The 21,211-nt window shown below is 41.9% G+C and overlaps 1 protein-coding gene across 3 annotated transcripts in view; it reads left to right on the top strand.

The window, feature by feature from the left end:
* The window catches only part of CPQ (carboxypeptidase Q), a 562,886-nt gene extending 543,766 nt beyond the window's left edge, over positions 1-19,120 (top strand). For all 3 annotated transcript variants that reach the window (XM_056522426.1, XM_056522429.1, XM_056522428.1), the window contains one exon: positions 18,831-19,120. In XM_056522426.1, the coding sequence (XP_056378401.1) occupies positions 18,831-18,991 (161 nt within the window). In that variant the 3' untranslated portion in view covers positions 18,992-19,120. The remainder of the gene's footprint in view (positions 1-18,830) is intronic.
* Positions 19,121-21,211: the final 2,091 nt, after the last annotated feature.

Raw genomic sequence — 21,211 nt, 5'->3', positions numbered from 1 at the left:
TTAGACATATAGAGACGACATCTACCTACTCGCACTAAACTTTTCTACTTTGTATTCTATGCACAATCATTTTTCATTTTCTTACACCATAAAACTGATGCAAATCACCTGATACCCTTCCCAACACACACAGTGAATTGTATAATTTACTAGGTCATATTTGCCCATGTTCTTTAAGTCTAGTCTGTATCCTACAGATTTAGTCACAGCTCTGAACTAAACTATATTTAGCATCTACAGCATCCAGCAGTTATTGTGAGAAAACCTGCTAATGGACGATTACCTCTATATTCAGGCCTCTCCTACTGTGATAATACCACAAGCAGAATTTTGTAAACTTAACAAATATATTTATAAATTCATTAGCTCTGCCTTTTAAAGTTTGACTTCCTTTGCTGTATTGTGAATTAGAGCTACTATATATCTGTTCTATTATTATAATACAATTGAATAATTCTCGACAATAGCAGAAAGGACGAACATTTCTACAGTATTGTACCTCTCTATAGCCCTATTCATCTCTCACACTATTTCCTTATTAGTTAATGGTAGACATATCTTCTAGGTTATATGGTCATGTGATCATTTAAATCCACTGCTCTAATGAGAACAAATAATATTAGGAGTAAAGCAATCCTCATCTTCTTTATTGTGACCATCTAACTCTGAACAATGCTTTTTTCAATGTAATAAAAATATATTATGAAATTAGAAAAAATTATCTCTGACAGCCAGAGGTGTCGTTAGGAGGGGCTAACGGGGCTATAGTCCCGGGTGTGGGGCAAATAGCCCCGGGTCTTGGGCTGCCGCTGTCTTAAAGCATCGGTGGCATTAGTGAAAAATGTATGCTACCGCTGCTTTAAGGGACCAGCTCGCCACGCATAGGCATGCCAGAAGACGCCGGCCCGCCCACAGTCGGGTGGCCTGACCGTCCAGTCCGATTGGACGTGGTCTGAGGGCCTGACCGGGTAAAGGGCCCGCTGCTGCCGCTGCTATTGGGGATCCAGGACACTTGTCCCGGATGCCCAGGCAGACAGCGCTGGGTTCTGCTGTATGTGCGGTACATGCACATACAGCAGAAAAAGCATCTGTGGCCTACACAGAGACGAGACATGACCTCTGTCCACATGCAGCACGCAGTGCAGTTGCCGATGATGTCACTCATCGGCGCATGCACTCTGGAGGAAGGAAGATGCGGGCCCCTGCAACATTGCTGCGTGGGACATTTTTTTTTACAACCTGGGGAAGAGGAGAAACTGCTGCCTACACCTACTGGGGAGAATGGGAACACTGCTACCTACTCCTACTGGGTGGGGGAAGCTTTGCTGCCTACATCTACTAGGGGGGAATTCTGCTGCCTACACCTACTGTGGGGGCCCTGCTGCCTACACCTACTGTTGGAGAACTCTGCTGCCTATACCTACTATGGGGAGACCCTGCAGCCTACACCTACTGTGGGGGGACCCTGCTGCCTACATCTACTGTGGGGTGGACCCTGCTGCCTACACCTACTGTGGGGGGGGACCCTGCTGCCTACACATACTGTGGGGAAACTGCTGCCTACATCTAACGGGGGAGCTCTGCTGCCTACACCTACTTTTGGGAAACTCTGCTGCCTACACCCGCTGTGGGGGAACTCTGCTGCCTATACCCACTGGATACCTACTTGACTAACTACCTGGCTACCATACTTTATACCTGGATACCTAACTACCTACCTACATACCTGGCTACCTAACTATGTACATACCTGGCCTTCATACATGGCTGTCTAACTACCTAGCTAGCTAGCAACCTACCTACCTACCTGGCTAGTCACCTACCTACATATCTGGCTTCCTGATCTACCTACCTAATTACCTATTTACCTGGCTACCTACCTACCTGCCCTTTTACAGTGCAGGACACCAAGAAGGGAATTATTACAGTTTGGGGGCCTATAGATGGGGAGATTGTCTAAATAAGGGTAGTTCACTGGAAAATGTGGAGTCTAACATGTTTATCCTGCATATGCTGAAAATTTTTTTTGGGTTGGAAGAAGTTGTCATGGCGGTCTACTCTGGACAGAGAAGAAAAGGAAAGAGGACGCCGCTGATCAGGAAAGACATCACCTGGAGGTAATGGTAAGTCACTGGAGGTAACGATAAACACTTACATGGTATACAGATCCTGTGTACAGCCGGAATTTACCTCTATATGGTCCTGTATATATTCACTTATATGGTATACAGATCTGTGTACAGCTTACAGCTGCTTTTTACCTCTATATGGTCCTATATATAATCACTCTATAAAGTAAATGTATGTGGGAATCTTAGTCTTTTATACAGTGGATTTTTTTGTTTAACAATAAAGAGGTATTAGTCAGTGATAATGGTGGTGGTGGTTATGGTATGGCAGTATTTTTTGTACTTTACTGGTAACACACAACTAGCAATGTGCACCTGTGCACGAAATTCATATTGTTTGAAGATGCTGACAATTTTAGTTTTTTGTACTGGTATTATTGGTAATATTGGTCTCAGTAAACAGGATTTGGTAAGTTACAGCATAATGGTGATAGGAGTGTGATTGCTGAAACAACACTGTACAGTTGTCTGCTGGTAGTAGTGAGTATAGTGGAGGAGGAGGCTGGATGCAATTAGGCGTGGATGAGGATCTGGTTAGGGCTTAAGTGAGGGTGTGGCTAGGGGTGTAACTGAGGGTGTGGTTAGGGGCGTGACCTGGACTATGGGCTCAACATGAAAAGTTCCACACATATTGAGATTTCCCTTTGCACAGGGTCTCTATGAAGCATACTTGTTATAGACCCCTGTGCAGGTCAAAACATTGCTCTGTTTTTTATCTGGTTCAATGCTGTCAGACACTATCTTTTCTATGGTTATTATGTAGCCATAATGGTTATTTTAATTTGCATCCATATTTATTGCAATATTAACCATACTGCTTCATGTGTCTTATTCTGGGATTGTGGACTGTCTCTTTTTTATTGATATAATTAAATTAGTCAGCAGAGGAGTAAGCTACAAAGAGACCTGACTAAATGCTCTAGTAAGTGTTATATCTCACCCCTGTGCTGGATTCACAGCTCACACTGCTCACTACTGCTCTAAAATGTCTCCATGCTGCTGCTTCTGAATGTGTGTTATAGAAATTTAGGGAAACCGGTTCCCCTGTTCTTTGTGTCTGTAGTGTATGGGAGACATCAAAGAAACTAGTCTATACCCACTAGCTCAGGAACAACTGGAAATTAGAAATGTAGCCTGCATAGGGCTGCTACTTCTCCTCATTTCAAGTAAAAACTTATCCTGAAATTGTGTTAAAAGTTACCATTCTTACTTGGATTTTACAGTTTTTTTTTTTTTGTGGTCAGTATGTAGCCACAAGGGAGTTGGTGGTTATTTTAATATGCATTTATATTTATTGCTAATGCAATATTGACCATGCTGCTTCATGTGTTTTTTTCTGAGCTGTTGGTTTGCCTTTTTTTTCTGGTCATCATGATGTTAACCATAGTAGAAGCTTATGATTAAGAATAAACAACAGTTTTTCTTCTTTCCCACCCATTATTTTGGAAGCAGTCATCCTGAGCTATTTTTTAACAGCATTTAAAGTTAGGCTTGACAGCAAGCCCCATGGACAGAGACATCAATAGACAAGAGCTGTCTTATTTACATGAATGGGGAAGGTTTCTGGGCATTCTCTATGATTTTTGCAAATGTCATTCCACAGGGAGGGGGAGATTGAGCAGTGAACATCATCTATTGTCTATCTTCTAAAGACACCTTTCACTGTAATCCTATCTGTGATGTTAAGGAGGAGAGTGCTAGGTCATCGGATTAGCCTATAAATGTACCATGCAGAGGAAATTGATATCAATCAGCATAAGACTTGTCAAGGCATAGATTCCACAAGACCTCTAAACATATCCAGCATTAACTTATAATGACTAATGCAGTGACCCCTCATTTTGTTGGGGTGTCCTCTTTTTTGCCAATCCTTTTTTGGGTCACCGAACAATACAACTGAGACCCCAAAAATCAGCTGTATAGGAATCTAAAAAGTGTAATCCAACAATTGTTCATGTATTCTGCAGCGCCACCACAGGGGGAATCGAGCATTACATAGTTCCCATGCAAATCAATGGGCTCTCTTTGTAATACACAGATATGCCAGATTCTCCAGAGAGTAGTAGTTGTTGTAAACCGCTCTCCATTCTGGCCAATATGTTCTGGTCCTGGATGAGGGAGTCTTGCTTCAACTCAATGCAGAATTCCCTAATACAACATCTAGGATCGGTTTCGCAAACTTACTTCTTTGCTTTTCAGGTCACAGAGTTATGTGGAGAATTTTCTATGTAATGAAAAGTTTACTGCTACATTTATGCTATTTAATATCTCTGCCTTTGCCACGTTTCTCCACACGGCTATTTCAGGATTCTTTAGAAAAACATAATTTAGTTTGTGATTAAAAATAGTATGTTAATGCCAACTGATATTTTATTAGCATTTTAACACTGTACCATCTTCCAAGTAGACCTATGTGGAGCTCTGATATTTACGCGGTCTGATAGTTATTATGTCCCCAGCTATTCGTAAGCAAATATCCAACCACAGATGAAATAGAAAGCAAGGATTTCATTTTGCTCTGTCTTTTTATGATAAAAGAAGTCGCACATAACTATTATCAGTTTACTCTGTGTATAATATGTAAAATGTATAATGTGTGATATGCATTTCTCATATTAAAGAATAAAGGGGTACTCCTCCCCTAGACATCTAAATGTCCAACAGATAGGGGATAAGATGACTGATCGGGGGGGGGGGTGGAGGGTCCGTCCGCTGGGACCCCCTGCGATCTCCCTCCCAGCACCCCAGTAAGCCACGTTTATGGAGCGAACTCCGCTCCATGCCAGATTACTAGTGACCACAGCCTTCACGCCCCCTCCATATTGCTCCCATTTAGACATGTAGCAAACAAAAGTGGACATAAATGCATAACAAAGTACAAAGGAATTAGTAAAACAGACCAGATAGGGAACCAGAGAGCCAAAGCGAGAATATGGGCAAAAGTATCTGCCATTTATGAGTCCTTACCCAATAGGTGCATGTACCCCAACGTACGTTTCGCTTTTACTGAGCATCATCAGGGGGCATGGCTACTTCTGGGTCCAAGACCAGATGATATACCATATACAAATCAATCACAAAATCTCTAACATAATAAAGAAATATTTTATTACGTATCTGTTTTTTGTATATTTGCGTTGCAATAAAGCCCTTTTATATATATATATATATATATATATATATATATATATTCTGTGATTATAAAAAAAAATTTTGATCATTCATTGCCTTAGATTTGTTTTGTTTAGAGATATAGGGGGAGATTTATCATTGCTTTTAGAGCATTTTTTTTGTCTATGTTTTGGCGCAGTTCAGGCAAGCAGCATGTTTTGAGACTTTTATGCGTCTTTTGATATAGACAGTTTTACTCTTTTTGCCTACCCATAGAACTTTTTCTTTTTGACCATGCAGTGGTCACATATTTATCATTTGTGACTTTTGTCAAAAGTGGCTATTTTGTGCGCAAAGGTGCATTTTTAGGTGCAAAGCTACACCACCTACCAGTAGGCGTGAGAATAATTTCTACCTTCCACAATTCAACCTTTAACCCCTTCCCGCAGAATCCCGTCTATAGACGGCGAAATGCGCAGGTCCTTCGCGAAAAAAATTCTGCTGTCGACATAAAGGCTTAAAGCCTCAGGTTAGGAAAGGGTTAACCTTAGTGTCATTGAATGTAATACTATGCAAATATTCAGATTATTTATATCTGTCATACATTAAATGACTCCCCGATCCATGGTGAACGCTTCTCATAAGCGTTCTCATATTTACTCCTAATCTTTGGCGGTATATGGTACTTACCTGCGCTATACTGTATTTTGATTTATTATCCTCCACATCATCCTCCCACATTTGACCGATCTCCATAAGAAAGTTTTATCCAGTATCTGTACGTCATTGCCGTCTGTCACAGAGATGATGTATTGTCTTCCTGTACTATGTGAGCTTTATAATTCATCTCATTAAACAGCAAAAAAAAAAAAAAAATACTACATTTCTAATAACAAGCTAGAAGAAAAATATATATAGCGGGTTAAGGTGATTCATTGCAGTTTGGTCATTCCAATTATCCAGACCTCTGCATATAATTTATTTAAAAACGAAATTATGCATGAAAAGCGTCTCACTAATTACGGCTGAGAAGGAAAATGGAATTTACATTCTTGATAAGAAAATTGGGCTTTAAAAATATGTTAAACAAGATGAAGTTGCAAGTTACTTCAGTTTTTTGCATGGTAATTTAACACGGGTCAGAGCCGAGAGATGATGATCGACGCGTTTCTGTCCTCCGAGTATGTATTACATTTTGGATAAAGGACTGGGGAAAAATACTGCTGTACATGAGAGTGGAAAATTACATATGGAATAGTATTCACATCTACAATAGAAAGCTTTAGGCTACAGTGTAACTGTATACAGCTCCTATGAGAGGGGGAGATATCTAGAGAATTATAGCATCCCATGCAGGTATCTAGGCTCCTGTGTAACACTTTATCATGGGAACCTGTCACATTGTACATGTTGTTCTATCTGCAGATATCATGTCAGAGCAAAAGGAGCTTGGCTTATTGATACATACCGTATTTTTCGCTGTATAAGACGCACTCATTTCTATATACTATGTTGCACAAAAAAAACAAAGAGAAAAATAGCCAGCACAACTACCTAATACACGGGTGCACGCTGCTGTGGCAAATACAGAGTATACAAAAAAGAAGGTTGCAGCAGCACTCTTGGTCAAAAAATGGAGACTCAGCGCACTTTTTGATCAAAACGTGTCCCCCCCAACCACCACGTGGAGGTGGCCTCATTTCGGATGGGACCCCAACACACATTCTAAGCCTAACACCCTAACACTCTGACTGGGTGACATGCTGGATAAATTGATAATGGATTGAGCTATATGCCCAGCAGAGGTGAGTGAGAGGAGTGTTAGGCTCAGAATGAGTGTTAGGGTCCCATCTGAAATGGTGGATGGGGGGGACATGTTTTGATCAAAAAGTGTGCTAAGAGCTTCCATTTTTTGACCATGAGTGCTGCTGCAACCTTCTATTTTTTTATACACTAAGTTATGTCCTTTTATTAAGGACCACCCCTCTATCCTTTCTGCAAGCCGAGTCAGTGAGCTTCTGCTAAAAATGACTCCCTCTATGGCTGACTCAAGATAAAGAACGGGTAACTATGTAATCCTTTATTTCTGTTGCGGAGCAGCCCCACACAGCTTTCCTAGCTATAAAAGCCTATGTCTGGACAGCGTCATTCACAGATGGAACAACGCCTTTAAGTTCAGACAAGTAGAAATGACTAATAATTGGACATAAAATTATACTTGGAAACCATCAACCCAGATTCCTAATACTTCAAAGTACCAACCAATATTAAGAGAGATTTTACACCATCTGTATCTTCTTCACAAACTTCTGACCTTTCCAATTTACTTCTTTATGACAACATATTGGCTGAAAAACATTCATCCGATTGAAGAGAGAAAAACATGATTGGAGATTAGCTCAATATTCCCTTAAAATGCTTGACCTCCATATCACTAGCCTGACATGAATGCGTAGCAATTCACTGAATGTTTCAGATGTTTTTTAATATGTCATGAGAACTACATGCATGGAATGGCTTTTGTCGACATATCTCATTTTAATCCAGCCCAGATCCAGTCTTCTTCCTATAGAATACAATTTCTTTGTAATAAAGCAATGATTCAAAACTCACAAGCCTCATTCTGAAGTGATAACCTTTAGTGCAAGCAATCCTGTCTAGTTATAGACCAAATCAGTGCAAGCATGGCACAAAAAGGATATGTATAGTGGTATCCATGACTGTGTGTGTGTGTGGTATCTGGTAAATGTAAGAAATTCTGAAATTGTAAAAGACAGTGAAATAATAAAAAGACATTTTATCATTATTTTTTAATAGTTATTATCTGCTCTTGCAACCTATTTTTGTTTTCGTGCTGTACATCTTCTAGATCAGTGTATCCCTATAGTATAGTATATGGGCTCCTTAATGCCCAACTTCTATTCTAATTGGTTATATGGTATCTCCACCCCTGAGTGTACTTGGATGCAACTACCGTATATACTCGAGTATAAGCCGACCCAAATATAAGCCGAGGCCTCTAATTTCACCCCAAAAACCCAGGAAAAGTTATTGACTCGACTATAAGCCTAGGGTGGGAAATACATAATCCCCCCCCCCCCCGTCATCATCCAGACCCACGTCATTAACACCCTCATCATCATCCCCCTTCATCATCCCCCCATCATCATTACCCTGTCATCATCCCCCTTCATCATCGTCCCTGTGCGTCGTTGTAAAGGCAACGTCATCACTCTGGGGCCGGGCGCGAAGCGCAGAGAAGAGGCCCACCCGGTGAAGATGGACAGCCCGGAACGACTATCCCTCCCCACCGGACGGTCCTGCAGCACAGATGGCCCGGACCAGCTCACCCTAACGTCCCACCGAGCGGAGGTGAGTACAAAACTAAAGGGGGGAGGGGGGGCTGGATGATGACGAAGGCCCGGGCAGTGGTCTTCAACCTGCGGACCTCCAGATGTTTCAAAACTACAACTCCCAGCATCCCCGGACAGCCAATGCCCGGACAGCCAATCTGGAGGTCCGCAGGTTGAAGACCACTGAGGGCGGAGAGTTCACTCGAGTATAAGCCGAGGGGGGTGTTTTCAGCACGAAAAATCGTGCTGAAAAACTCGGCTTATACTCGAGTATATACGGTAGTTGTGTTATTACAATAGCGTACCTAATAGACACAGAGTTGTGATGTCACAGTAGCTTACAGTATTGAACTTGTGATGTCAGAGCTGTTTGTCTAACTGAAGCATATTCCCCAACACTGTAAATAGCTGCTCATCACTCAAGTTGGTCCCTGTTCCCATTGGGGCTCACAATTTAAACTCACTTATAAGAATGTTTTGTAGTGTGGGAAAAAATCCACACAAACACAAAGAGAACATACAAATCCCATGCAGATGTTGTCCTTGGTGGGATTTGAACCCAGGATCTCAGTGCTTTGTTGGAATCCAAATGTTTTGTGGAGTGGTTTGGGGGTGTGTGGGGTACTGTATGATTTCAGCTTCCTTTCACTCCTTCCGCTGGCCCAGAAGTCAGTGTATTGTACAGGAGCAGGGGCTACTGCCTTTGACAGGAGTCCCTGCTCCTCTTCATACTTTGTCTTTGTATGGGCAATTGCAGGAGGGTCAGGGCCATTTCAAATCGGGGTTCAAATAATTTGTGATGTCATAGTCGTTACCGGACAGAAATACATTTTTGATGATTTCAACTTAGCTTTCATCAGCAGTATACAATGATATTGAAAGGTGCGTTGTTAATATAATCTACATATTATTTATTAGATATTAGTAATAAAATAATCAATGTTATTTTATGGTAGCCTCCCCCTTGTCTGCAGGGCTCCAGTTGTACAAGTTGCACATATTTTAATGTCCATCTCTGTCCATGATTACAGACTGCAAGGTCAAGCAGAGAAGGAAAAATGGTCACCTCGTGGCCATCTAAATAGAGCTAAATGCCAGACACAGCCCATGAACAAGAGGTAGAGTGATTCGGTTTTTAGGGGGAAAAAATCAGACCATCATGTGTGTGTGAGAGGACACCTGTGAATGAATGTTTTTCATTTATAATGTCATAAATGCCAAACTGGTTAATTTTACCTGTTGTAATTCACTGAAGGTCATTTTTATTCTGTATGAATATTTTAGACAATTTGGGTAATTGATCGAAAAATTTACTACTTGAGAATACCTTTTGTGAAGGTCTAATTCTGTGAATCTATTTAATAAATAAGGTCCCTTCACATATCTTTATCGCACACGCTCAGTGTCCTTCCCAAAAATAAGGAAAGGACACTAAGGGCACATCTGTTTTCTATGGGATAATCTAACACTTTTAAGAGGGGTTATCCAGTGTTTTACAAAATCTAATATTGTGCTGGGGTGGTGGGGAAATAGAAAAAAAAAAAGTATATTTACTTAGCTATGCTCCCCTGCTACTCTTGTTTGGTTTCTGTGGTCCCCCGGGCTTCATTCTTCTTCCTGTTTAAGGTGTTTTTAAAGGGGTAATTCAGCGCTAAGACATTGTATCCCATATACAAAAGATAGGGGATAAGATGCCTGATCGCAGGGGTTTAGCTGCTGGGGACCCCTGTGATCTTTCACGCAGTACCCCGTTACCATCAGCCGCCGGAAAATGTTCGCTCCGGGTCTGATGACTGGCGATCACGGGGCTGGAGTATTGTGATGTCATGGCTCCGCCCCGTGTGACATCACACTCCACCCCCTCAATGCAAGCCTATGGGAGGGGGCGTGACAGCTGACACGCCCCCTCCCATAGGCTTGCATTGAGGGGGCAGAGTGTGATGTCACACAGGGGCGGAGCCGTGACATCACAATACTCCGAACATTCTCCAGGGGCTGATGGTAACGGGGTGCTGCGTGAAAGATCCCCGCGATCAGGCATCTTATCCCCTATAGTTTGGATAGGGGATAAGATGTCTTAGCGCCGGAGTACCCTTTAAGACATACCCACTGAGGTACTACACCTCAATACATACCTACACATATTATATTTTCCATGTAATGCAGTTTGGTCTTCTGTGCAAGTCTGTATAGTAAAATATATTACATGTGAAGAGTAGGGCTATAATTTGTTAGGAATTTTTGTGCATCAAATCTTTTGTGTTTATTAGGGTCCATATCTCCTATATATCTCTTTCTAGCATTGGTATTTTATTAATTGATCTAATAAATATATTTTTTTTTTATTTATGTTTTCAGTGGTATGTTTTTGACTCTCCTTTTCGTAAGTATAGCGTGGGAGATTTATCAACACTTGTGTAGTGGAAGAGTGGTGCAGTTGCCTATAGCAACCAATCAGATTGCTTCTTTTTTTATTTTTGAAAAGGCCCCTGAAAAATTAAATAAACAATCTGATCGGTTTCTATGGGCAACTGCACTACTCTTCCTCTACACAGGTTTTGATAAATCTCCCCTGTGTTCCTATGATGACGGTTGTGAACTGTGGCATGCATAAAAGAGAGGGAACCCCATAGTTAAGGTCAAAATGGGTCACCCATTGTGATGCAAAATGTTGCCACCTAGGACAGAAGGGCCTTGTGTTTGTTTATTACTTCTATTAAAAAATCTTAATCCTTCCAGTACTTTTTAGGGGCTGTATACTACAGAGGAAATGTTTTTCTATTTGCATTTCTCTTATGTCACGACCATGGTACTCTCTGCTGACCTCTGCTGTCCATTTTAGGAACTGTCCAGAGCAGGAGAAAATCCCCATAGCAAACATATGCTGCTCTGGACAGTTCCTAAAATGGACAGCAGAGGTCAGCAGAGAGCTCTGTTGTCATGACATAAGAGAAATCCAAAAAGAAAAACATTTCCTCTGTAGTATACAACACCTAAAAAGTACTGGAAGGATTAAGATTAGTACTGGAAGGATTAAAAGATTTTAATAGAAGTAATTTACAAATCTGTTTAACTTTCTGGCACCAGTTGATTTAAAAAAAAAAAAAAAGTTTTCCACAGGAGTACCCCTTCAAAGAATTGTACTATGCCCTACAAGTCGCTCTACCATTGCCCTGAAAATGTTAGTTATGTTGGAGATGGTAAACTAAGCTTAAAAAAGGACATATCTCCAGCACACATTCTTGCATACATAAAAATATCCATCTGTAGTCAGTCTTAAAAGGAGATGCAGAAAGACTACATCAACGCATTTCAAGCCCCTTCCCTGGGCTTTTACTCCTAACTAAGCAGGTTGGGGAAGGGTAAATTATTCCTAATAGCAATATTCACCACTTATTCCATATACCGTATATACTCGAGGATAAGCCGAGTTTTGAAACGCCCCCCTCGGCTTATACACAAGTGAACTCTCCGCCTGTCAATCCCTTTCAGTAGTCTTCAACCTGCGGACCTCCAGATGTTGCAAAACTACAACTCCCAGCATGCCTGGACAGCCATCGACTGTCCAGACATGCTGGGAGTTGTAGTTTTGAAACATCTGGAGGTCCGCAGGTTGAAGACACTGCGGACTTCGTCATCATCCAGACCCCCCTTTAGTTTTCTACTCACCTCCCCTCGGTGGGAAGGAAGGGTGAGCTGGTTCGGGCCATCTATGTTGCAGGGACCGTTCGGTGGGGAGGGTTAGTCGTTCCTGGCTGTCCATTTTCACCGGGAGGCCCTCTTCTCCGCTCCGGCCCCGGACTAGTGACGTTGCGTTGACGACGACACACAGGGACGTCCCTGTGCATGAACGTCCCTGTGCGTCATCGTCAAGGCAACGTCTCTATTCCGGGGCCCGGAGCGGAGAAGAGGGCCTCCCGGTGAAAATGGACAGCCCGGAACGACTAACCCTCCCCACCGAACGGTCCCTGCAACATAGAGGGCCCGAACCAGCTCACCCTTCCTTCCCACCGAGGGGAGGTGAGTAGAAAACTAAAGGGGGGTCTGGATGATGACAAAGGCCGCAGTGGTCTTCAACCTGTGGACCTCCAGATGTTTCAAAGATACAACTCCCAGCATGCCCGGACAGCCGATGGCTGTCCGGACATGCTGGGAGTTGTAGTTTTGCAACATCTGGAGGTCCACAGGTTGAAGACCACTGAAGGGATTGACAGGCGGTGATGATGAAGGGGGGGCGGGATGAGGAAGAGGGTGGTGATGACAACAGGGTGATGATGACGGGGGTCTGGATGATGACATGGGGGGATGATGACATGGGGGAATGATGTATTCCCCACCCTAGGCTTATAGTTGAGTCAATAACTTTTCCTGGGTTTTTGGGGTGAAATTAGGGGCCTCGGCTTATATTAGGGTCGGCTTATACTCGAGTATATACGGTATCATAAATCTGGAAACCGACTGTCATTGGCCCCCCTGTTGGCGTGAAAATCTATCCACAAACTCTTCTCTTTGCTAAAAGTCACCATTTTAATAACCTCTATTTCCCATGTTCCTGTATCGGAGCTCTCTTTATTTGCACGCCTACAGTTCCAATCTAATTCTCTTCTGCATTGCATTGTACATAGTTTCCTCATCTTCCTATTCTTACAGAAATATATTTCAAGCTGTCATATTTAATAAATGTCGCTCTTTTTTTTTTTTTTTTCAATCAGGGTCAATATAAATGAGTTTTCTCTAAGCCAGTGTGCTTATAGTCAGTATTATATTACATAAGACCTTTACTAGATAATTCATTAGACTCTGAAGTGGGTGTTGGAGTTTAATTAAGCGACACTTTACTAAAGGTACTGTACGTTTTCTATTGGCGGCAAAGTAATTATTATCACAAGATAAGAGCCGAGATGGCGAGTTCTCTCTCAGAAAAGAAATCAAAATGTAAATTCAGCTCACGAAGCAAGGAAGGGTAATGTAAGTAATTGAAGTTTTCTAAAGGGGAAGAAATTCACTGTGAAATTCTATCGCTTCTTCTTTCTCCTGCCTCAATAGGATGTCCATAGGAGATGCCTGTAGTATATACTTACATTAAAAGGGCACATCATTCACTCGTAAAACCCCAAAGGATTCTATTCAGTATTGAAAAAGGAATTGTCTAATTGTTATTTGATCTTTATTAAAGCATAATCCTCGTCTCCATTCCTTTAAACCCATGTGGTGATAAGAAACTTTGGAATATGTTTTATTACTAAAAAAATGCTTCTTTATCCACTTATTAGCTTACTCCACCCTGCCTCCTGCACTGATCATAACGTTTTCTCTGCCGAACTTCCTGCTCCTATATATACAATACTGTAGAGTGGCGATGCATACAGTACTATGTGCAGTGCTGCTCTCTTTAATTTTACTAGGCTGGTGGAAGAGTGTTTCATTTGGTGAATGGAGTATACAGTATATGTATTACTGCTCATGTAATCTTGTCTGTATGGCCCAGTGATACCATGATGTTGCACCACTGCCATATATTTGGCAGCCTCTGTTTTTTCCCGCTGTATGGAATATCACAGCAGACCATGCTTTTCCATATATGAACATCATTTTTTATTTTTAAAGGGGTTCTCCACCATTTTAGTATATACCTGGCAGACAGTAATGGACATGCTTAGGAAGGATCTTGTCTTGGGGCTAAATGGCTATGTTGTGAGATTACCATAACACTGGGGCTAGCTATTTGTGAACTGGTATTTCCTGTTTGACTTTTCTTTTTTTTACTACAAATCCCACAATTCCATTTTCCTCCCTCCCACACATCAGCCACCCCACCCATTGAAACATAAATGAGCTGCATCCATTCAAAAGACCTGTGATTTTCAATCAGGGTGCCTACAGCTGTTGCATTAGTTTCCGATTGATCCCTCCACCCATTGAAGCAGACAGGCTCCCTGTCATCAGCTGACTAGTGAGTCAGATCTTGACCGCATTGCAAGCTGGGAAAAATCTGAGACAGCAGTCATTTTGTATGCTGTTAAAAATAAATAGTGGGGTGAAAATCACAGAAGAATTGTGAGAAAACCGTCACACACAGGTACAGACACTATATTATGAACTACACTAACTTTACAGCCCCTGTAGCATAGTCAAATAAAAAAAATTCCTTGAATACCCCATTAAATGTATACCGCATGCTGTGTTCTTTTGTCATGAGGGATGGAACTTGATGGGGGTCAAAAAAAATGTTAGTTGATTTGATGAGGATATAAGCACAGAGGGGAAGATTTACTAAGTGCAGTGTTTTCATATGCTGTTCTTATGTAAAGCTCCGCCCCTGTTTGCTGCACTGGATTTACTCGAAGTCACACGCCTATCAGTAAATCAGCGAATCAATGGCTGCTCATGTGTCACGCGCAGAAATCTAAGCCAGCTTTGAGCTGTTGTTGATTTCTTTGACAAAATGCGGGTGCAAATTGTGTTCAATGTTGCATGTGCCTCTCTTCCAGCCCCCTTAGTTTGACAGGGGCGGATCCGGAGTCTAGTCTTGGGAGGGGGGGAGGGGCACTATTAGAGTATTTTGTGTTGGCAGACAGAAAATAAAGTGTTGCTTAAGGTACTTACAATATTATTAAATGTATCATACAGTCTTAATCTTGTTTAAAGGGGTACTCCGGTGGACAACATTTTTTTTAAATCAACTGGTGCCAGAATATTAAACAGATTTGTAAATGACTTCTATAAAAAAAAATCTTTACCCTTCCAGTACTTTTTAGCAGCTGTATGCTACAGAGGAAATTCTTTTCTTTTTTAATGTCTTTTTTTGTCTTGTCCACAGGGCTCTCTGCAGACACCTGATTCCCGTATCAGGAACTGTCCAGAGCAGGAGAAAATCCCCATTGCAAACCTATGCTGCTCTGGACAGTTCCTGACACGGACAGAGGTGTCAGCAGAGAGCACTGTGGACAAGACAAAAAAAGAAATTCAAAAAGAAAATAATTTCCTCTGTAGCATACAGCTGCTAAAAAGTACTGGAAGGGTAAAGATTTTTTTAATGGAAGTAATTTACAAATCTGTTTAATATTCTGGCACCAGTTGATAAAAAAAAAAAAAAACATTTCCACTGGTGTACCCCTTTAAGGGATATAGGCCCTAATTTTTTTTAGCATGTTGTGATGCCCGTGCTGTAGCATGTTGCAGAAAATTATTTCCAGTATAATAATGAAATATACCAACTGCCACAGAGTGGGAAAGCGCTAAAGAAGTTTTTACCATTTAAAACTACAACTCCCAGTATGACCTTAAGTATATGGTAAGGTTATGCTGGGAGTTGTTGTTTCAACCATCATCACTGCAGAACTTACAAGTGACTACAGCTCTGATGGGACATAATGAGGAGAATATACAATAATATCAGTGACTACAGCTCTGATGGGACATAATGAGGAGAATATACAATAATATCAGTGACTACAGGTGAAGTCTTCTCTATAGTGAGGAGAATACACAATGATATCAGTGACTACAGGTGATGTCTTCTCTGTAGTGAGGAGAATACACAATATCAGTGATTACAGGTAACATCTTCTCTACAGTGAGGAGATGGTACATACCGCCAGGACTTGTTCTAGCTAAATGTTCACTCAGCAGAACTTGACGCCCAGATGGTTCCTCACTATGTCAGCGGGTTCTAATCCTCTGTATGAAAACAATAATTATTATAATACTGCCAAACACTGTATCCTTTGAATATAGTACTGGCACACACCCTTTGAATATAATTCTGACACACTGTAACCTCTGAATATAATACCGCCACACACCGTACCCTCTGTATATAAAACCGCCACACACCGTAACCTCTTAATATAATACCACCACACACCATAACCTCTGAATATAATACTACTACACACTGAACCCTCTGAATATATTACTATAACACACTGTACCCTATGAATATAATACTACCACATACTGTGCTCTCTGATTATAACCTTGCCATGCACCCTCTGAATACAATACCGTAATGTATTGTGGCTCATAAAAACCATACTAACCCAAAAATTCCTTTTAATATACACTATGGCCGACATTTATCATTGTCTATAGACTGTTTTTTGTGTGTAAAAAAGGTGCAAAAAAGGTGCAAGCAGGGTTTATTTGTGCCTTTTTTGCACCTCTTGGTTTACACATTTTTGCTGATTTTGATTTGCAATCCACTGACACATGATATGGAAGGGTTTTATGAACTGCACCTTTTTGTGAAAAGGCGCAAAAAAGGCTCAAAACCACTAAAAAGTCTCTAAAACTACACCAGCCCAGACTTAGCTTATCTTTTTGGTGTATGTGAAGAGAGAAATTTTAGAAAATGTGACCTGCACAAAATTTATCTAATTCTCTGCTACATTTTAATAAATTTGGTGCTCCTACACATTATCAGCACACAAAAAAAGGTGATAAATGCTTCACTTACACCTACAATGATAAATGCCGGCCTGTACCTCTGAAATGCAAAACACTCTGTGCCCCTCATATATAGTAATAATGCCCCATCCTGTTCCCCCACACATAATAATTATAACCCGTCCTGTTCTCCCACATGATAATAATAAACTCTGTCCTGTGCCCCTTGCATATAATGCATCCTGTGCTGTGCCCCTCACATTTAATGCCCCCTGTCCTTCCCCCTCAGGGGGCATTATATGTGAGGGGAACAGGACAGGGGGCATTATAAGTCAGGGGCACATGACAGGGGGAATTATGTGTGAGGGGCACATGTCAGGGGGCATGATATGTGAGGGGCACAGGACAGGGGGCATTATAAGTCAGGGGCACATGACAGGGGGAATTATGTGTGAGGGGCACATGTCAGGGGGCATTATATGTTGGGGCACATGAAGGAGGGCATTATAAGTGAGGGTCAAATGTCGGTGGGGGCCTTGTATGTGCTTTATATGGGCACATGACAGGGGGGGGGCCTGTCATGTGCCCCTCACATATAATGCCCCCTGACATGTGCCCCTCACCTATAATGCCCCCCTATCATGTGCCCCTCTACCATGTGCCCCTCATATATAATACCCTCTGTCCTGTGCCCCCTACATATAATGCCCCCCTGACATGTGCCCCTGACTTATAATGCCCCCCAGTTATGTTCCCCTCATTTATAATTTGCCCTTTTATGTGCATGTGCCCCCCCCCCCCCAAAGTTTTAATAATTCCCCTGTACCATTCGGCGCCCATGCAGCTCTCTCCAGCTGTCACCTTTCTTACACGCTGCACCGTTCTTGCAGTGTAAGAGCAGCGGGGACGTGATCTCCGGGCGCCGGCGCGATGACATCACATCATGTTATGGATGCCGTGAATGGCATCCCCGTGGCTCACACTGCAAGAATGGAGCAGCGTGTGAGAAACGTGAGGTAATGGTGGAGCGGAACAACTGACAGCTCCCGCTCCACCATGCTAGAGTACCGGAGGGGAAACAATCTTGCCCCCATTGCCCCCCCCCCCCCCCCCGATCCGCCGCTGTTGTGTGAGCAGTACAGATTGAACAAAGTCACTAAATTATTGCACAGAATGGGTTTGCACAATTTTTGCAGTCTGTGCCGCTCATGTTGGTTGATGAATCTGCCCCCAAATTCTCATCACATCAGTGACATGTCGCCTTACATAGTTACTTTGTACTATCATGTGTATGTGAATGCAGGGTGGCAGAACTTGTAGTATTGTATGGTGACTTTGGATTCTATTTATTAAAGGGGTATTCCTACTATGACATTTATGGCTTATCCCTACTATTGAAGCAGCCGATATGAATAGGGAGGTGGCCTCCCATGTGTCGCCTTCTCCATTCACTTCAAAGGGACTCCCAAAAACAGCCAAGTGAAGATCTGGGACATCATCCATCTCTATTTCCAGAAGAGATTTTTTTGTGTTACTTTTTTTGGGCAAAATTTCTCTCTAGTACCCAGTAAGGGAAGATGAATGTATATGTGAGTAGCCTGATGGACCAGTCACATACAACTTATAGCACAGAGCTCAACGTTTATTGTTCTACTGGTCATACTCCTGGCCCAGCAACAATGTGTGGATGCTACTGGTATAGAGCCCTGCGGCTACTAAAGGTATAGGGTGCCAAGACTGCTACTGTTTAAGGGGGCACTGTTGCATGTAAAGGCCTAGCCTTTTCCATAACATGAGCTATGTACACCATCCAGTTGGAAATAATAACATTGTATTGTTTATGTCCTAGGTGCAAGTCTTCTCGATGACATAAATAAATATTTCTGGTTCCATCATTCGGAAGGAGACACAATGACCGTCCAGAACCCGATGTGGATGAACCTCTGCGCCGCTATCTGGACTGTCGTTGCTTATGTAGTTGCCGACTTGGAGGAAATGTTACCAAGATGAGGAGAAGAAAAAGCTGTGAATGAGGATCCTAGACTGTGAAGACATTTACTCATCCACTGGCGCAGTCAATATTACCGTCATGTTATTACAATATATGTTTCATTTTAATAAAATTCAATTATTTCTCTTGTTTTTTTTTCTTCATTTTTTTCATGTTTCTTCTTTATTTGTCACTATATTTGTATGATGTGATAACATCTCCCTATGAGTTTTGTATTTGTATATTTTTTCTATTATAATACTATGATGTTTTAGCGTCTACTCTAAGGCCCTATTCACACAACAGAATTTCCAAGCAGAATTCCACTCTAAAGTTCCGCTAAATGAGTTTAACATTGATGTCAATGGTTTTTCTATTTACCTGTTCACACTTCGAAATTTCCACAGCAGAAAAATTCTGCCACGGAAATTACCGACCTGCCGAAAGAACGAACATGTCTTTCAGTGGATGTGTTTTTTTTCAGTGGAATTTTATTGTTTTGAATGGGGATGGTGGAAGTCCTCACAGTCGTAGCACCGATTGATATTGACAGTGTCTGCTACATATGAAATATCCACCCGGAATTCCTCCAGGTAGATATTCTGTAGTGTGAATTGGACCATATTATATTAATATAATGCAGGGGTGGGAAACATATTTGGATATTAATGAGATCATTCAGGGGTCATAGATAATAATGCTGAATAAAATTCTGAATAGTCTGCATAAGACAGTCCCACCAGATGTTCCCGGCTTAACTTGTGGTGCTACGGCTTCCCCCAGAATGCATTGTGCTAAGTGGTGATATTGCATGGCAGTACAGTGAATCAGGTGTTGCTGCCCTGCTTGCCACACCTTGAAATCTTTTAGCTACAGCTCTGATATTACAATTTAAAGTATATTGTAATAAATTAGGCATGAGGTAAGGCCACAACCTTTTCACACTAAGTCCTGTTAACTTTTTGGAAACAGGTGTAGCTGACAAAAAGTCACACATTTTTGCGCAAAGTGAAGGCACCTCTTCTGCACTAGAAGAAGACATATAAGCTTAAAGCATGTCTGTTGACAAATCCCTCTGTTCTGCTGCTCACTTATTCTGACATGCACTGCTCAGTAAGGGTCATGTCCAGGACAGGTACTGAGCCAGCCCTCACTCACCATGCATTCACTTCCTCCCTGAGTCTGCTGTGCTGGGTCTCTTCATCCAGGCTGCTTTGTTTCATGCTGCAGTCTGATAAGACAGGAGTGAGCCCAGAAGATTGCTAGTCCTACCCTCACTCCCTGGACTTTGTCCCAGCCTGTAAATCAGCTGGGACAAAGATAATGCCACCGTCAGAAAAGATAACTTTCAGGATGATATGTGGATCCCTTGTGGTTTATGAAGTATATTAGAAAGGTTAATGTTTGGCCAACATGTACAATATATAAAAAGTTTTGGATTCTAACAATGTCCAATTAATATGTTCCTTCTTAGTAAATGTAGGGTGGTGCTACTAGACAACCAGTCAGTGCATTCACTTCAGATTTCCCTTGCTGGATTTTATAGCCAACTTCATAGGTTGCAAATTGGCAATGTCTGTGTCATTATTGGTTCAATGTGCCCAAAAAGACCATTATATGTTAAAAATCTTTTAGCGTTAGAGGCCCCTGAACCACACTGCTCAAAAAAATAAAGGGAACACTAAGATAACACATCCGAGATCTGAATGAATGAACTAATCGTATAAAATATTTTCATCTTTACATAGTTGAATGTGCTGACAACAAAATCACACCAAAATTATCAATGGAAATGAAATTTTCAACCCATGGAGGTCTGGATATGGAGTCACACTCAAAATCAAAGTGGAAAACCACACTACAGGCTGATCCAACTTTATGTAATGTCCTTAAAACAAGTCAAAATGAGCCTCATTAGTGTGTGTGGCCTCCTCGTGCCCGTATGACCTCCCTACAATGCCTGGGCATGCTCCTGATTAGGTGGCGGATGGTCTCCTGAGGGATGTCCTCCCAGACCTGGACTAAAGCATCTGCCAACTCCTGGACAGTCTGTGGTACAACGTGACGTTGGTGGATGGAGCGAGACATGATGTCCCAGATGTGCTCAATTGGATTCAGGTCTGGGGAACGGGCAGGTCAGTCCATAGCATCAATGCCTTCCTCTTGCAGGAACTGCTGACACACTCCAGCCACATGAGGTCTAGCATTGTCTTGCATTAGGAGGAACCCAGGGCCAACCG

Source organism: Hyla sarda, chromosome 5 (assembly GCF_029499605.1).
Source record: "Hyla sarda isolate aHylSar1 chromosome 5, aHylSar1.hap1, whole genome shotgun sequence".
Classification (NCBI taxonomy): Eukaryota; Metazoa; Chordata; class Amphibia; order Anura; family Hylidae; genus Hyla; species Hyla sarda.
The sequence above is the reverse complement of the archived record's forward strand: the minus strand, read 5'-3'. Positions and strand labels throughout refer to the sequence as shown.